At 40.4% G+C, this 18217-nt stretch overlaps 1 protein-coding gene across 3 annotated transcripts in view; it reads left to right on the top strand.

The window, feature by feature from the left end:
* fntb (farnesyltransferase, CAAX box, beta) overlaps nucleotides 1–14153 on the top strand; it is a 30104-nt gene extending 15951 nt beyond the window's left edge. For 2 of the 3 annotated variants that reach the window (XM_008111613.3, XM_062967206.1), the window contains exons 3-12: nucleotides 687–759; nucleotides 1287–1378; nucleotides 3565–3711; nucleotides 5481–5564; nucleotides 6835–6921; nucleotides 7389–7518; nucleotides 8693–8825; nucleotides 9917–10028; nucleotides 12732–12846; nucleotides 13255–14153. In XM_008111613.3, the coding sequence (XP_008109820.1) occupies nucleotides 687–759; nucleotides 1287–1378; nucleotides 3565–3711; nucleotides 5481–5564; nucleotides 6835–6921; nucleotides 7389–7518; nucleotides 8693–8825; nucleotides 9917–10028; nucleotides 12732–12846; nucleotides 13255–13365 (1084 nt within the window). In that variant the 3' untranslated portion in view covers nucleotides 13366–14153. The remainder of the gene's footprint in view (nucleotides 1–686; nucleotides 760–1286; nucleotides 1379–3564; nucleotides 3712–5480; nucleotides 5565–6834; nucleotides 6922–7388; nucleotides 7519–8692; nucleotides 8826–9916; nucleotides 10029–12731; nucleotides 12847–13254) is intronic. The other variant, XM_062967207.1, reaches the window with a different exon arrangement.
* The last annotated feature ends 4064 nt before the right edge of the window (nucleotides 14154–18217 follow it).

The following is an 18217-nucleotide window of genomic DNA, read 5'->3' as shown; positions in this document are numbered from 1 at the left end:
AAGATTTTGAAGAGAGATTAGACAGATCCATGGTCTCTCAGTGGCTCCAGTTGTGATAAGATTGCTGTCCCTATGTTTAACGAATGCATCTCAGATTGCAGGGTCATGGGACAGCTAGCTTCATTGTGTCCTGCTTATAAGTTTTTGAGGACATCTAGTTGGCTGCTATCAAATGTTTAGGAATCTAAGGATTTGCTTTTCGAAGAACTTTGGAAAGTTATTTGTGCATTCAGCTCCAACAGTTTCCAACCATTTGGTTAGTGGGGATCCTGAATGGTGTAGTCCTAAAATAAAATAAAATCCCTGCTCTGTTTTTTCACTAAGTGCAGCATGGAAAATTGCTCTTGAGAAACTGAGAGAGTTTTCTGAAAGGTGTTTGTGGTGAGTCTTGGATTCAGCTATCAAAGAGGATGCTGTGGGGAGATTAAAAATTCATCTGAGTGAGTACAAGGCATTTCTGTGAGCCTAAGCCATTCTTTGGATGTTGGCCAGAGTACTGGCTTAGATGGACCTTTGGTTTAATCTAGCACATTCTTAGACAAAAAACCTTGCAATCGAAGTTCAGAGTGGATATATAAGGCAGGTATAAACATATTATGTTTCTGAATGAATTGACAAATCTGGGCCTCATTCAAATTATTTTACAAAATTTTAATCTGGTGTATAAATGTTGCTCTTTTCTTCAGGTTTCTTTTGCATCGGGATAAACACTTTCACTACCTGAAGAGAGGACTAAGGCAGTTGACAGATGCCTATGAGGTAATAACACCTTCAGGCCAAAGGAGCTTGTATTATTGTCTTTCCTGGATTTTTTTTTGTTTCTAATCATAGAGTTAGTTGGGGGTAATGTGACACTAGGGCTTTCATTTATCTGTTTAATTTTTGTCCGGAATTTAAAAAGTACCACAAGACCTGATCTTGTTATGGCCAGGATACTTTTATAAGCCAGCAAAACAAAGGTTGTGGACTTTCTTAATTTCATGCTGTGCAAATAATGAAGGTATCTTTAAAGAGGCATGAAAATTACTTGGCAGGGAGTTGCTTCTTGGCAGGGGGCTGGACTGGATGGCCCACAAGGTCTCTTCCAACTCTGTGATTCTATGATTCCTCTCATAAATGTGTGCTCTTTCTCCTTCTAGATGTTCTGTTTTGCTTCCAGTCATTGTGCCCCAGTAATCACCACCCTAATTTGTGTCATTTTTGTGCCCTGCTGTTGTATAACAAATGCAGCCTTTCCAGCTATTTCAGAGATGGGTTTGAACAGCTGGTGTTTTCTTCTTTCCTAGTGTCTGGATGCCAGCCGGCCTTGGCTGTGCTACTGGATCCTGCATAGTCTAGAATTGCTGGAGGAACCTATCTCAGAATCGGTCGCTTCAGAGTAAGCTCTGTTTCCATCCTAAACTCTGTTTTAGCAGAATATATAATGACATGCTTCAAGTGTAACACCATAATTTATAATAGCAGAAGTAGAATGTGTGCCTTGTAAGTCTCAGTACCTTTATTTAAGTTTCTTGTTCAGAGAAACTGAAAAATGATACAGCCTGCTGGAGGCACAGAAACCAAAGCGGTTTTTGAGAAATCTCTGATTTCACAGTTCTTTGTTTTACTTAAAAGAAGCTAAAATTAAAATCAGAATTCAAAAGTTCAGGTAAGAGAAATGAGTGCTAGCTGTAGTTTGAATGAGAGCCAGTGTGATGGAGTGTTGGCTTCGATCTCTTGAGAAACCAGGGTGTGAATCCCTGCTTGACTATGGAAAACCACTGGTTGGGCAAATCCTGCTCTCTCAGCCTCAAAGGAAAGCAAGGGCAAACTTTAAACAAATCTTGCCGATAAAGTCTTGTGATAACTTTACTTTAGGTTGTTGTTAAATCAAAAATGACTTGAAGACGCACAATGTCAACATCACTTGAAATGGCCTTTTGCACTTGTAAATAACAGTAGAAAAGGATTCCTAGAAGTCTTCATTATCTATGCACAGTGTGTAAGTCTCTGACCTAACCTCCCAATGTCCCTGCTGATGCATTTGAATGTTTCTTTGAAATACAATAGCTCATTGTCTCATTCATCTCACTCCAACAATAACCTCTCAATCGTTGCTTCTTGAGTAGTTGTTTTCTGTGCATCTTGTGATCACCATAGATGGTGGCGGTGAGAGCACAGCTTCAGCTCCCAGCAGGGGAAAATGTTTCTTTTTATACATTATTAGTACTCGGATTATCATTACAATTTATTACTGAATCTGTAAATAACTATTTTCAGGGTGACTTACATTAATAAATAGGTTTTTAAAAAACCCACAAATGGGAAGACCATGGAAATCGCATGTAGGCAGACGTTTTTATATCTTGAAGAACTGTGATTTCATTGGTGGCAGTAGTTCTTTTATCAATGCAGATCTCAGCTTTTTCAAAGCATCTTGGTATTTGTAGTAGCAACAGCTCATTCATGTCCTAGTGGCCATCCACATGGGAAGTCCTTCTGTATTTATATGGTGTTTGCATGGTGTGTTGGGGGAAAGCAAGCAGGTGGGAGGACTGGAATTAATAGAATGGTCTGAAAGTGTGAATGAGACTGTTAAAGATAAAATATGCAAATACCTGACATCACCTGCTAAAGCATTCAGCAACAAGTCCAGAAGAACCAGCGTGCTCAAACATTGTGTAGACCTGGGAATGGATCTCCTATAAAATCAACACCAGGCAGAGTGCTGGAAATTATGAAGAATTCATGGGAAGATCAGCTTTGTCAGGCAGAAGATATGTGAGATGTTGGAACTTGGGGCGAAGCAACCAAAAGCTGCCTCTAGTTGCATATGGGCTGCGAGCGAGAGGAACTGTTCTGTACTGAAAGAGTGCCCAGCCATTATGTGGCCACTAATGCTAACAAATTACAGATGTTGATTTGATTGGCAAAGAGGAAGAAGAGCCTCACCAATCTGCAGAGATGCAAGTGGGATCTGCAGGAGCTCTAGAGCAGTGGTTCTCAACCTGTGGGTCCCCAGATGTTTTGGCCTTCAACTCCCAGAAATCCTAACAGCTGATAAACTGGCTGGGATTTCTGGGAGTTATAGGCTAAAACACCTGGTGACTCATAGGTTGAGAACCACTGCTCTAGAGAGACACCTAAGAATTCAAGAATCTGGTGGAGTTTCCTTCTTTGGACATTTTTAAACAGAGGCAGGGTGGCCACCTGTTTAAAAGTGTTTTGATTCCTGCATGGTGGGAGTTGCACTGGATGGCCTTTGTGGTCTCTTCCAACTCTAAGAAGAAGGAAGAGTGTCAGGCTGTTTGTTCCATGTCTTGTGCAAAGATACCAATACCCAGCATTGAAATCCTGTCGGACATGTGATGATTTACAAAATGCTTGCCACCTACAGTCTTTTAACTCAGTTTGCACTTTCCTTGACCCTTCCACCGACATCTGAAAAGGGCTTAATGCCTCTGCTCTGGAAATGAATATGCATGTGTGGGTGTGTGAGGTTGGAAGTACAGTAAAAACCAAACAACTGAAGGCTTAGTGTTTTCTATTTGTTTAAACTAACCTTGGTCTTTTCTTTATGTCTAGTGTGTGCCAGTTTCTGAGTCACTGTCAGAGCCCCAGTGGAGGCTTTGGCGGGGGGCCTGGCCAACACCCACATCTTGCACCCACTTATGCAGCTGTCAATGCTCTTTGTATTATTGGCACTGAAGAGGCATACAATGTTATCAACAGGTAAAATCAGAGCCTAGAAGCTATTTTAAAAATATATTTTCAATAATTATGATTTAAATGTAATTTATTCCATTGCTTTTTATTCAATGGTAACTTACAACGTTGCTCATTAGCAGTGTGTTTCTACAAATCTACTTTTGCATTGGTTTTTAAAATTAAAAATTCCTTTAAATCTTCCAAAATGATTCCCCTCAGTAACATTTTAGAAGTAAAAAAACAAATAATGCTTTCCTGAACTGGCTGTCCAAAGTATATTTATTCTGTCCTTTTCCATGTAACAGGTTATGTGTATCTTTACTAGCAGGCCTATTCAAGTGGAAGCCAAAGTCTTTCTTGGCTCCTCTTCTATTTAAATTTGGTGCAATGTTTTTCTTGCACTCTAGGCCTAGAGAAGAGGGCCAAAGATGCTCTAGAAGACAGGTGGCAGTACCTCTTGTGCTCATGTGTTGCCAGCATGCAGCCCGTGATGGGCTGTTTGTCTTTTCTATCCTGATATTTGATCTACCAGAAATGTAGTTTAAACATGCAGTAGATTCAGATTGCAGAAAATGTCATAAACAAATTTAATTTTCCATGAACATACTGTAGACAAGATACATTTTTTTTACAAAATATGCACACCATTTAAAAAGGCACATAGGTGTGTAAAAGGGATAGGCTTTAGTTTGGATGTAGAATAAATAAATATTCCTATTCAGATAGTAGACAATTACGTTCATTACCTGCAGAAGACATGGAAACGACTTTTTCTTTGTCAGCACTTTTTCGCAGTGGCCTTCACCAAACTGTTGGCTGCATTGTCAGGTGAGAATGACAACAGTAGTCTGACATATCTGGAGGGTGCCAGGTTGAGAAAAGCCACCTTATATATTTCTCATTCTGCACTTTATCCTTTTTACACTAGTCAGACACATTCCATTCCTTTAAAATTGGGCTTGACCATGAGTGACACATATCTTAGTCTAATCTCATGATGCCATTAATGACCTCTGACCTTCAGTACTGCATGTTCAAAATAAGTCTCTGTCTGTGTGAATATTTATTTGTATTTAAGTTTCCAGGCAAGGTAATGGTATGACAGACTCCAGAATGTCAAAGTCAGCCTTAATATTACAAGCCTAGGAATTTGGGAACAGATAGATAACATTGTAGGAACAAAGAACCAGGTAGATTTGAGAAAAAATTCCAGCTAATGATTCTGGAGGCCCCGTGTCAAGTACCATCAAGAGTACCAGGCTAATAGGATCAATGATCAGGTTTAGTAAGAAGTGTCTTCCTCTACAATTTTATTAGCAGAGATGGGAGTAAAAGTCAGTGGATGTTCTGCAGGATTTTTATGCGAAGTTCCAGCATTCTTCGACCACAAAAGTGACAACCATTGTTTTGGGTCAGAAGTGGGCAGAAGACTGATTCGAATATTTTGGAACATTTCTAGGTGACCTATGGTGGAATACAAGGTTTCTATTGCCCAGATCTTTCATGGTAAATCAGAATAGCTTTGTCTAGGCAAATTAAGCTTCTGAAATGAACAGAGTTTGCCAGGAATACACTTTCCTGTAAGAGTTGTGAGCGCAGCTTTGATCTGTCATTAAAATGAATCCTTAGGATCACAATGTGTACAGAGCAACCTTGATTTTATTGCATACCCAGCACCTTAAACATTCAACAACCAAAAAGAGAAGATACTTCTCTTTCTTTGGGTGGGGAGGAGGTCACACTGGTCTTATTTTTCTCTAATAGACAGCAATGTTTCTGAACTTGATTTTCAGGGAGAAGCTTCTGGAGTATTTGTATTCTTTGAAACAGCCTGACGGCTCCTTCATCATGCACATAGGGGGAGAAGTAGATGTCAGGTATGTTGGAAAAATGGAAGTATTTATCACATATAATGCAAAACAGCAGTTTCTCCTTGTTAAAAGATTTCTGGAGAAATGATAGTCTAAGTGTGTTTTATCTTGATATAGCAAGCATTGGTTGCATAGCTAGATAAGAACAATGAAAAAAAATCCTGGAATCAAACATAGGGGAGCTTGTGACTTGCTTCATTTTTGGTGATGTTAAATAGTCCTGGCTTGGCAAGAAAAGGGTGATGACTATGACTCATCAGAGTGATATGCTTGTAAGTGGGGAAAATGGCACACATGTCAAAGTTTCTTTTGGTGCAGCAGTTTTTAAAGCTGAAGAAGCAAACCGTTTTTTAAAAATTTAACAGCGTCTTGTAGATTCAGCTGTGCAAATTGCAGGATCAAAGCAAATAAATGAAAGTTTCTTCCTTGGTAGAATATTGTGGAAGAATGAGAGAGAGGTATTTTATAACTGTCTATGCCTCTTGCAGCTATTCATATAAATCTAAGTCCCCAGGTCCTTTGGTAGATCAGTCTGATGAAAGGAAGGAATTGATCTTTTGAGATAAACTTCTGAATTCAACTTCCTGGATAACTTCAATTCTTGCTGCCTCCTCAAGGGTGGTTTTGCTTCCCAAATAAATGGATGGGACCAGATCCATTTGGTACCCTCCTGCGAATAGCAGTTCTTTTGATCCTATCAGAGGAAAGGGATCCTCCCACCCTCAGGAGGAGAGTTTGAGAAGTGGTGCACATGAGTCACCAAATTCACCCATTCTGCCTCACTGAATCTGTGGATTAATAGAGGGATACCGATCAGACACAATGCACAGTTAATGTCTTCTCATTGATCAAAGATGTACAGCTCACGAATACTTTGAGCCAATGTCTCTTCAAGGGGAGACTTCAGATTCAGTTCTGGGTGTATTATTATAACTACAGAAATGGCTGCATTTTGAATGTGTGTGGATATGCCTTCAAGTCAACTGCCAATTGATGGCTATCCCATAAATTTCAGAGGATTTTTTTAGACAAGGAATCCTCAGAAGTGGTTTTGCCATTTCCTTCCTCTGAAATATAACCTGCAGTACCTGGTGTTCATTAGCAGTCTCCCATCCAAGTACTAATTAGAGCTGACCCTGCTTAGCTTCCAAGATTAGGTCTGGTGGCTTTAGGGGATAGTGCAGCTTAAGTATTGAGCTTCTACTCATTCAGCAGCAGCAGATCTGCATTCTTCAACCATCTATAGAATTTAACTACTCTTATATTTAACTCTTAGGAGTGCCTACTGTGCTGCATCAGTGGCTTCACTTACCAACATTATTACACCAACTCTTTTTGAAAGAACAGCAGAATGGATAGCAAGGTAAGAAAAATCTTTTTTTTTTTGCCTCGGAAAACTGGCACTCTTTGGTTACCATCCTTTTAGTGACATACATAAGTAATTCCACCAGAGAGAGAAAGAGAGGGGAGGGAGGGAGGGAGGGAGAGAGAGAGAGAGAGTGGGAGAGGCCATTGGGGGTGGCTGTTGCAGTGATCAGGATGCAGTGTTTCCTGGGGTCTATTGCAGTGACACAGCAGGCCATCCTGTGGACTATCGCAGCAACCTACTGAATCCTTGCACTGAGGTTGGGAGCCTCTGTGTACGACCTCAGTTATTGTTTTAAGATGCTAGTGGTATTATTTATTTATTTATTTACTATATTTGTACCCCGCTCTTCTCACCGCAAAGGCAACTCAAGGCTTAAGTAGAGGAGTGAGATTTTTCTGGGATTGCTGTCTTGGGGTTAAGAGTACACATCTTGTTTTTGTGTTTTTAATTTTTTCAATTAGATGTCAGAATTGGGAAGGTGGGATTGGTGGTGTCCCTGGTATGGAGGCTCATGGAGGATACACCTTCTGTGGACTGGCAGCGCTTGTCATCCTGAAAAGTGAAGATGTTTTGAATTTGAAAAGTTTGTTGGTATGTAACCATTTGCTAGTATTTCTGTGTGGCTCTACTTTTTCTGTATTCCAGGACCACATTGTGCTGTGACTCTCATCGTGCCAAAATGTCTGTATTTCTTTGGAGTCAAGTACATTTCTTCAGGCTATGAATGATTATTCTCCTTAGACCTGCTCTTTGCTTCTTTTTATCCATGTCCTCATCCACATTTTTTTGGCAATACAGTAGAGTCTCACTTATCCAACCTTCGCTTATCCAACATTCTGTATTATCCAACACAGTCTGCTTCCCACCCAGACCCACAGCTGTTTTTCTAGGCAACAATTCCATCTTTATTTGTTGTCAATTTTTTAGTAGTCAATGTTTTTGTATTAAGAGTTTTCAATACATTGCAATATTTTGGTGCTAAATTCATAAATACAGTAATTACTACATAAGGTTACTGTGTATTGAACTGCCTTTTCTGTCAATTTGTTGTAAAACATTATGTTTTGGTGCTTAATTGGTAAAATCATAACATTATTTGACGTTTCATAGGCTTTTCCTTAATCCCTCCCTATTATCCAACTTTTGCACTTATCCAACGTTCTGCTGGCCTGTTTATGTTGGATAAGTGAGACTGTATCTCTTACTGCTTTTGATTTTCCTTAATTACTAACCAAAGGTATTGAGATCTAAAATACCATCTTGCAGAAATGTTTTGTTTATTTATTTAAAAGACCCACCTTTTATCCTTGCACAAAGATATTATAGGCATTTGATTATGACCCAGGTGATTTTCTGAGGTTAATCAGAATGTATATGTTTATCTTTGAGGGAAAATGGCAATTTTATGTAGTTCTCTGCCAGTTCATTCTTTTTTTCTGCCTTTGAGAACATTATTCTTTCCATTCGGCTTTTCTGCCAGTCCATCAATATCTTAAATTGAAATTTTGTACAGATCTTTCATGTCTGCCAGTCTAATTTTTCTTCATGTTTTCTGACTTGTTTCCTCCTTTCTCTTTAATCACTGAGAGCCATTTTACGGTATACCTGTCAACCTAGTTACATTGGGTTTCACTGCAGTAGACCAATTCAGTATGAAAGGGAGGGTACATATTCCCCTAAACTTAAGTACATTGCTCCCTGCAGTGTATGGTGACTCCCATGACTATGCTGAGCAGTAACACGGGTTGTTTCCTCTTCCTACCAGCACTGGGTCACAAGCCGACAGATGCGATTTGAAGGTGGGTTTCAGGGCCGTTGCAACAAGCTGGTTGATGGCTGCTATTCATTCTGGCAGGCTGGTTTACTGCCTCTCTTACATCGAGCACTACATGCCAGAGGTAAGTTTGAACATCACAGACTTGTCAATGCCTCTCCAGGCATGCTGTTTGGGTCTGTTTATGCCCTTCCTTCCCCCGATGCAGAAACCTAGCTTAAACACAAAGCTTCAGGTATGTGTGTTAACTGCAGCTTTCTCATTCCCTTCGTGTTCAAAAGAAATAAGTACTTTCCACTATTTAGGAGGACCTGAGGACACCCAGTGCAAGTAGTGTGTTATGGGATTCAGAATAAAGAACAAATGTGTTGGGAGACAGTGCTGGCCCAGGCTCACCAGTTAGAAGATATACAACTGCTACTTTTTCCTCTGTTGCCCTCTTGAGACTGAAGGGAAGCTGGTTTGATAAAGAGTAGCACTAGTCACACAGAACTGTTGTGCTGCTTTCCATCGAATCAGCCTGCCCAAAATATAGGACAGTTAGGGCCATTGTAGCAACACATTGTGGGATAGGAGTCATAGTGAATCCCTTTCCATAGTTGCACAGCTTGGAGGAGAGACTCCTGGCAGTGGGATCCCATACTATTCTAAATGTGACAGGGCCCCTTCTACTGGTTGAAGAGGGTGTGAATTCATAATCCATCAGGTGCTAACCATCAAAAGTAGACATTAATACTATGGTGTAAAAATCATATGTTTGCTCTATGGATTTTATTTGAAAGGAAAGCAAAAGAAGACTCCAAATGACTTCCAGAAATTGGGCCTCAGAGGTGGAATGATAGTCTGAACTAATATAGTTTCACAAATGGGTTTCACAAATTAATTAAATCATGTGACACGTTTGTCTCTAGCCATATCTAGTGAGCTCTCCAGGAAGGCTTCCTTTCAACCTGTCCTTTTCCTTTCTGTCCACTCACTGCCATCACAACCGTTTTGCCTGTTCACGTTCTGCCAGTGAAGTCTGGTAGCTCAGAGCGGTAGTATCTCTCTCTCCTTGTCAAAAGTAAGAAGCAAGGAAAGATTGAAAGGGAGGCATTATGACAATAAATTTCAGCAGTAACTTTAGTAGGTCACAGTGGCACACTGTGCTTGAACCACTTATTGGAATGGCTGAACACTCAGTTGGGGTTGTGTTGTTGTTTTTTAACCTCTCAGGTGATCCTTCCCTCAGTATGACACACTGGATGTTTGACCAGGAGGCACTGCAAGAATATATCCTGCTCTGCTGCCAGTGTCCTGCAGGCGGCCTTTTGGACAAACCGGGCAAGTGAGTAATGTCCTGTGCTGGATAATTCTTGATTAAAGGGATTTATTTTCACTTATTTGCAACCTTGGGAAAGCACAAAGTTGCCTCAATTTGGAAAATTTCATCTAGTGGTCTGAACTCTGTAGCCAGAATGCTGAAATGTTATTTCTTATTCCTTTTCTAATTAATGTCCAAGTTAGGCCTTTTCTGTTTTTTTTAACAGCAGCCACATACGCGGTTAACATTTTCATAGAGATGATGATAATGATAATAATAATAATAATAATAATAATAATAATAATAATAATAATAATAATAATAATACAACTTTATTTCTATTCCGGCCTCTCTCCCCGAGGGGACCACAAAGTCCTTACTAATTTGGCACCAGATCACATCTATCAAGGTGTATGTGAAGTTGGGATTTCTTGCCATGATAATCCATCACATTGCACTTGTTTTTGTTTAATATTCATCTATCATTTTAGAGTCCATTTCTTCAGCTTGGAGATATCCATTTGGAACTTTTTCCAAACATTTTTGGTCTCATACTCCAAATAATGTATTGTTATTAATAAATGTGATCACCTCACTAACTCCAGGTTTTGTGCAAGTAGAGAGTCTACTCCTCAAATGTGGTAGTTATGCATGTTTTGTCTTTTTTGAGAAGAGAGCACAATGTACGCAATCCTCTGTTTTTTAACTTCTCTAAGTGTCTTTGCTCTAAAGTCAGTGTAGTGGCCAGATGGATTTGTAAGGAGGTCTTATATGCACTTGCGCATTTGCTTAATAGATTTTATATTGTTTTCCCTTTGTTTTGTGAGTGGGTTGTATATATTTTTATTTACTCAGTTTTGCAATACAGTGTTCCCTCACTTACGTTCCAGGACCACCCGCAATAAGTGAAAGTCCACGAAGTAGGGACACTATATTTATTTTAATAATTATACATTATTTTAGTAGTTATACACTATTTTAAGTCTTTATCAACCAGTCGTGTGTTGATAAATCGCCTCCTCCTCCTCCTGTTGCCACTTGGGTTTCTTTTCTCTCCTTTCGGCTTCTCCTTACTCCTTCTTTAGGCTGTAAATTGTATTTTTTATTATTTATAATATTCTTTTAGAGTTTATTGAAAAACCACGAAACAGCGAATCCACGAAAAGTGAACTGCGAAGTAGTGATGGAACACTGTGTCATGAAGACTTTTACAACAAAAGTTAAAACATCCTGCTCAGACTGAACAGAATATCCCACTTCTGACACCAAAAATGTTATGAATAACTTTTCAATAACTTTAAAGCATAGGTTCTTTTTATTGCAGTTTCAGTTTGAGAGGTATAGCAGAACTTTTTACAGAACAACAAAGAACAACATTTAGACATACAGACATACAGATTCTATGCAACTACATTGGATTCACAAACAACCTACAGTTACATTGGCTAAGAAACAAACAAAAGGGGAGAGTTACATTTTCATTCTTCATTCACACACAACATGCATCCATCTTCATGCACACAAATATTACCATATTCTTTCTCCCTTCTTGGAGAAGCACCTGCTTAGGCCAGACCCAGCTTCCACTGCTGCCTGCCAAGACATAGTTCCAAAACGCCAATACGCCAAAACTTCAAAAAGACCAAGACTTCAAAATGCACTCCTTCCTCTTTCCCTGAGAAAAGGAGGCCCCAAACAGTGAACAGAATCCTGCTTTCCCATAGCAGATCTGCCACTCCCAAGTACACCATCTCCACTGAGCATGGCGGGCGAACAGCGTCGCTGTCTGTCACACCTTCTGGATTATCATAAGGTCACTTATATAGCAATATTTTGCTGATGATGTTGTCCCAAAGTTGTAAATGAATCATAGACGTCTTCCATCCTGGAATATCCTCAGTTTCCTGGACCAGATGTTGATTCCTCTTGATTGGTGTTAGCAAACACAAGCAGCTCTGCCCCAAAAGTTCATCAAGTTAGCAAATGTTGACAGATGTTAACAGATGTAAACATTTCTCTTATCAGTCACAGTTCTTATCACAGTTTGCCAGGCAGGTCAACTATTTCAGGTCTCGTTAGCAGGTTTTAATTACACTTCCTGAGCAGGTAGTTAATGGTTTGCAGGCCTTCAAATTTCTAGCTCTCTTTCACTCTTCCATTCATACCACATATCATATATGCATATTTTGGTCACACTGAATATCATTAATTATTTTGTCATTGGTTCCTGCTTCAGTTATTGTTGGTGATTACTTTAATGTAGTGCAGTTGATGTGTTCACTGTTCTGTAAGAGTATCTCTACAAGTAGCGACAGTTTTGGTCCACCCCTAGCCCCAAAAGCAGCTTGGGTGTCCTGGGCATAAATGCTAAAAGATTTACATAGCTATGTTAGAAACTTGCTTCATTAAAATGAAAGCTGAGAAGCTTGAGGTGCTGAATTGGAGTACCAAAAGATTTCTGTACCTGCCTGAAATCCCATGTGCCACAGGAGCTGGAAAATTCTGTGAGAATTCCATAAAATAACTTTTACAAGCTCTACCAGGCCACACAAGTTCTTCAACTAAAGAGCAGCATTTCAGTTAGCTTCTATTTTTAATCCCTTCCATAAACATGTTTTAAAATACCTTTGCTTCCAGTGGAACATTACATTTAGTACACATATCCATGTACGCGGGCCCGCCCTAGAAGACCCAAGCTTCCAGCTTCATGCATGCTTCTTTCTCCAGATCACGGGATTTTTACCATACCTGCTATTGCCTGAGTGGACTATCGATAGCGCAGCATTTTGGTAGCGGAGACCTCCTTCATGAAGTTATTTTAGGAGTGCCAGAGAATCGGCTGGTAAGTTGTGCCATGATTGAAATAGAATAAAGACTTCTCCCTTCCTTTCCACCTCAGCAAGATGTAGTCAGAGGCCATATATCTTTGTACAGGCAAAAAGGTGAAGAAGGGAGAGGCTTCCCTTTTTCAGGCTGACTGATCCCACGTGTGGGAAAGATGAAAGTAGGAAGGAAGGAAGCTGCATATGGCATTTTGACTTCACTGGAGAAAATGTAGAGACTGAGAAGTTGAGTTAATCAATGCACATCCCCCATCTAACAAAAGTAAAATAAGGGAATAGAGTAGATTGAGCAACATAACTTCCTTGGTTTCTGTTGCTACAGTATTTTATTTTATTTTTTTTTGGGGGGGGGGGCAGAATCAATTACAACATTAACTTCCGACTTTGTTTTGTTTTGTTCTAAACAGCAGCCTACCCATCCTGTCTACAACATCTCCCCTGGCAAGGTGGTGCAAGCGGTGATGCACTTCTTGAAGAAGCCTGTCCCAAGTCCAAAAGAGGAAAGTGCTGCTAACTGAGAGAGGACCACTGCCTTGATAGATCTCCTGCAGGGTCTCATCGTGCTGTTCAGCCCATGGGTGCTGGAAGGTTTCTTGGTTGTGGTGAGGCCCAGCCACGGAGCTAACTTCGGTTTCTTTTTTCCAAATTGGGCTCAACTTTTATGTGTGTGAATTTCAAGTGGACTCTGCTGGCCATACCAAAAATCTCTGTTTTCTACTGCTTGTATGGCAGTGGTGGTGGCAGTATATGCTTGGATATGGGTGCTGCTTGCTCCTGTGAGGAGACTGGGCCCCTGGAAAGCAGGAGCAGTTTGGGGTTTTGAAAATAGTGCAGCATGTTGATATCTCTTAGCGTTCTGGCAGACCAACGTTGTTTGATTTGCACTATACTGAGCATCTTGGAAGGGCAGCTTTCTAACCAGCTGCATACCAGCCTGGTAAGAGCTGGTGCCCTCATCCCATCCCCTTACAGGCAAATGTCTTTTTTGTTCATTCACAATCCCTGAGATTGTCTAAGTACTGCAGGCCAAGAGATTGAACTCTAGCTTACAAAAACAGCATGAGCAGAATCAACGTCTGAAAAGATACACAAAGTGAAGAATAGTGTGCATAAGCTACACTATAGAGTTGTATTTCAGTTTGCTGAAAGGTCTCATTTTGCTTTCAACAAAATGAGGCAGTGGCAAAAATATATATCTGTGCAAAACTCTTTTCCTTGCAAATGAAACTAGTTTGCCCAGGAGTGGGATTGACAATTATGTAATGATGTCTGTGCATTTTATTAAAAAATACTAATTTCTTTCTTATTACCTGTCCAGTAGTGATTGTACATAAAACTCTTTGATCTAATTACATCATAGCATTCCTGACAGTGGTGGGCATGATTGAATATCTCATGTTTGTTTGAAATGGAAGCAAAAAAGATGGCTGCAGTCTCCAAACCCTTTATTGCAGACCCCAAATTCCCTAAATTAAAATTTTGGATGGAAGATCAAAACAGTGGAGTGGTATCAGACAGCTAACCTCATTGACTCACCAAACCAACTTGAATGTTCAGAAAACAGTTGGTTAATCCAGAAGGACAAACTGGAGGGAGAATTCAGGCAAATTCTGAATTGAAAATGCACTTTTGTGGCCCTCTGTGAGTTTCCCCTTTGCCACAGTTGCCTGCCCTTGACTCGATGGGTTCCCTTTACATGCTTTCTGAATGAAAAGGAGTCCATATATTTTGCTTTTCTTGTAGTTAGGGTTCTATTTGTTTTTTAAGGGCAAGATTTAGTCTATAATGAAAAATTCCCCAGGAACATGCCTTCAATATCCCTTTAGCCTTGTACAAGGACAGGAGCTCCAGGACTGCAAAAGGACCCTTTGGATCTTGATTGAGCTCCTAGACTTTATCTTGTTCTCTTGAGACCTGTTTAAAGGTGCTGGCTTTTAAATAGCAGTTGTAGGCACATGATGGTTCTTCTCAAGCATTGCATGGAGATACATGTTAACTGTACTCTTCAGGAGAATGGAGTAGAAGAGTAAATAGTCTTACAACTGAAGTGGGCAAAAGGCAGTCTTCATTTGCGATCAATAACTAATGCATCTCCAGAGCTGATTGACAACTCTAGAGCTGGAACTCCCAGGATTAGAGATTATTAGTAGAAGATGTTGCCAGGAGAGGTCTGAAAGTGTTTCTGTTTTCAGGCTTCACCTCACATTGATAGCAAATGAAAGGAAAGTAAATTTTTTTTCAGTAAGTCATAAATGTTCAGCAGGAATGGGGGGACTGTATGGAACACAGAGGGTAAGCAGGGAATTGATTCCTCCATTTCACTGTCTGCCTCTCCCTCAGGATTGTCATGTCCATTAATAAAGCAAGAAAATTAACACACTTCCGGGAATTGCCATCTCTTGTTTCTCTTCTGATTTTGGAGCATCATCTACACTTGCTGATGTGGTATAAGCTGTGGGAGAATCTACACAAAGGTGACTTTGAGAGGTACACCTGTAGTGCTGGTGTTTTCATCTGCTATTACTGGCTCTATGAATGGCATGTGTTGTATTGGTGTGCCTTAGTCATGGTTCTACAGCTTTCTGTGAGGAATTCCTCACTGGTAGTACTCACTCCACAACTACTCCCTTCCTTCTGTCTTACACATCAAGGCAGGGTAGATTGTGCTGAAGTCTGGTCTTGTGCTACCTGCAATAGTTCTGGACATACCTCTCCCTCAGCGATATAATGGGACTAGCTTAAATGTGGAGGAGAGCAATGGCCAACCTTGATAAAATAGTGAAGAGCAGAGACATCACACTGGCAATGAAGGTCCGCATTGTTAAAGCAATGGTATTCACTGTAGTAACCTATGGATGCGAGAGCTGGACCATAAGGAAGGCTGAGCGAAGGAAGATAGATGATTTTGAACTGTGGTGTTGGAGGAAAATCCTGAGAGTGCCTTGGACCCCAAGAAGATCCAGCCAGTCCATCCTCCAGAAAATAATGCCCAGCTGCTCACTGGAGGAAAGGATATTAGAGGCAAAGATGAAGTACGTTGGCCACATAATGAGAAGACAAGAAAGCTTGGAGAAGACAATGATGCTGGGGAAAATGGAAGGCCAAAGGAGGTTCTGGTGCGGGTTGGTCCATGACGCCACGAAGAGTTGGATTGAATGACTAAACAACAAAGCTTAAATGTGGCAGTAATGTCTTAGAATCAAGTTGGCTTCTTCTCTCTAACTTCAGTCTAGATAAGATGTTTATAGAAACTTTCTATGCATTATTTATCAGATAGTTGTGCTTGAATGGACACACAGAAATTAAGTACTCATTCCACAAATTTTATAAGAGGAGCAAGGAATATATAATTTCCTATCCATTTACAAATCTGTTGGTTTTGGACAGCTGATTTGCAGATGTACAGCTTCAATGAGAAATGACAGGAACAAGTTTAAAATGTGCTTTCAAAGTGGAGATTAGTGAACTCACTGTCAGCCCTTGAGCACAACAAGACCTTGATGTGGGTGATGTAGGAGAAAAGTGCTTAAATATAACATAATGTGAATATTCTGCTACTAGCATGAGAGAACGTCTTTTTCCTAATTCCTGCAGCCGTTGGAGTCTCCTAAAAACCAACTTGGGGTGAATGAGATTCTTAACCCTTTGAAGCAAATATTTCACTTGCTGGGAAGGAGCGGCTGCCCTCTGTTCTTTCTGCTGGATTTATCTTCTCCACTAGTTAAGTGAACAGTCCAGTGAATTTATTAAACTGGAACAACTAATTGGAAAGTTTGGATCTTACCCCAAATTTCCAAGAGCTTTTAAATCTCAAAGCCAAGTGTGTGCATACTTCTCAATCCCAGACAAACACAAAACAATTTTGGTACAAGACAAAGAGGTTGTCTTGAAAGGCAATGCTTCATGAAATTTCCACTTTTTTTGGAGGGGGGGGGGGGAGCCAAGAGACGTTTTGAACATTCAGAATAGAAGCTTCAGCATTACTTGTTCTGCTCTTTAGCAAAAGCAGAACTACATTATAACAGGCAAGTATGTGCAAATTCCCATTAATTGTTTAATTTATGAAGTGCAGAATTCATGTCTGCCTGAAAGCCAGTACAAATTAACAACAGAATCGTCATTTTCTCAAAGAAGAGATCATAGCTTCCTCACAAAATCTCGCAGATCTTCATGCTACAGGCTGAGGAAATTGAGAAGCTGCTTCCATTGTACCAGGACTGGCTCAGCTGGTGTGTAGACAGAAGTCTGAATAGCAATAGTACCTCCTACACAGCAGAGAAAAGGCTGTTTAGTAGCTGGGGTTGCAACCAGAGCAGGCCAGCATCATCTTGATCCTTGTAGGAGAAACATTTGAAGGGGGATGTCTGTATATTTGGCAAACATATACTCTGTGTTAAAGAGCCACTAAGAGTATCTAGGAGTGACATCCTTTATTATAGAACAGCATAGAAAATACAGGCAACTTGCTCTATAAGAGTAGCACCATAAACTGTGATAAAGACTTCTCGGTTTTCCTTATTGTAATGTGCTCTCTTAGAGCTGGGCGAAGTTCTTTTTCTAACTATATCTGGATACAGGACTCGGAGTTGTAGTACCAAAAAGTAATATTTCCAAGTTTTGTTTCTGAAGTTGTTCACCGTAAATGCCTTACATCTCTGAATAGTTGCCATATATATAAGTTTTGGAAGGGGGGCATATGTACTTGGGGTTTTTTTTTGTGTGTGTCAGAAGTGACTTGAGAAACTGCAAGTCGCTTCTGGTGTGAGAGAATTGGCTGTCTGTAAGAATGTTGCCCAGGGGATGCCCGGATGTTTCGATGTTTTTACCATCCTTGTGGGAGGCTTCTCTCATGTCCCCACATGGAGCTGGAGCTGATAGAGGGAGCTCATCCATGCTCTCCCCGGGTTGGATTTGAACCGGCAACCTTCAGGTCAGCAACCCAGCCTTCAAGTCATCAGTCCTGCCGGCACAAGGGTTTAACTCACTGGGGGCTCTCATGCCCTTGGCGTAATCTGCCAGGGCAACCCACTTCATGCATATACACATTGCTACCCAGCAGGTTGGCAAGAGGTAAGCAGATCACAGTGAAGGTATCATATAAGTTTTTATAGAGGACTTTAAAAATGAGGGACCAGAGCTTGCCCTGCTTTCTATAAAATGCAGTGGCCGTGGATCATAGGAGGTGCTTTTGAAATACTGCCTCCCTCACTGTCTGTGTTGTTCAGCCACTCAACTATCTTGTCAGAGCTTAAGAGTTCTGCACATTCTTTTAAAAAAAAGCTTCTGGCTAGCTTGAGACCAACTTGGTAGTTTTTCTAGAAAAATCCCCTATTTTGTACAGTTACGATCGCTGGAGATAAAGGCTCATCC

This window comes from Anolis carolinensis, chromosome 1, assembly GCF_035594765.1.
Source record: "Anolis carolinensis isolate JA03-04 chromosome 1, rAnoCar3.1.pri, whole genome shotgun sequence".
NCBI lineage: Eukaryota > Metazoa > Chordata > Lepidosauria > Squamata > Dactyloidae > Anolis > Anolis carolinensis.
Note: the sequence above shows the minus strand (reverse complement) of the source record. Positions and strands in the feature narration are given on the sequence as shown.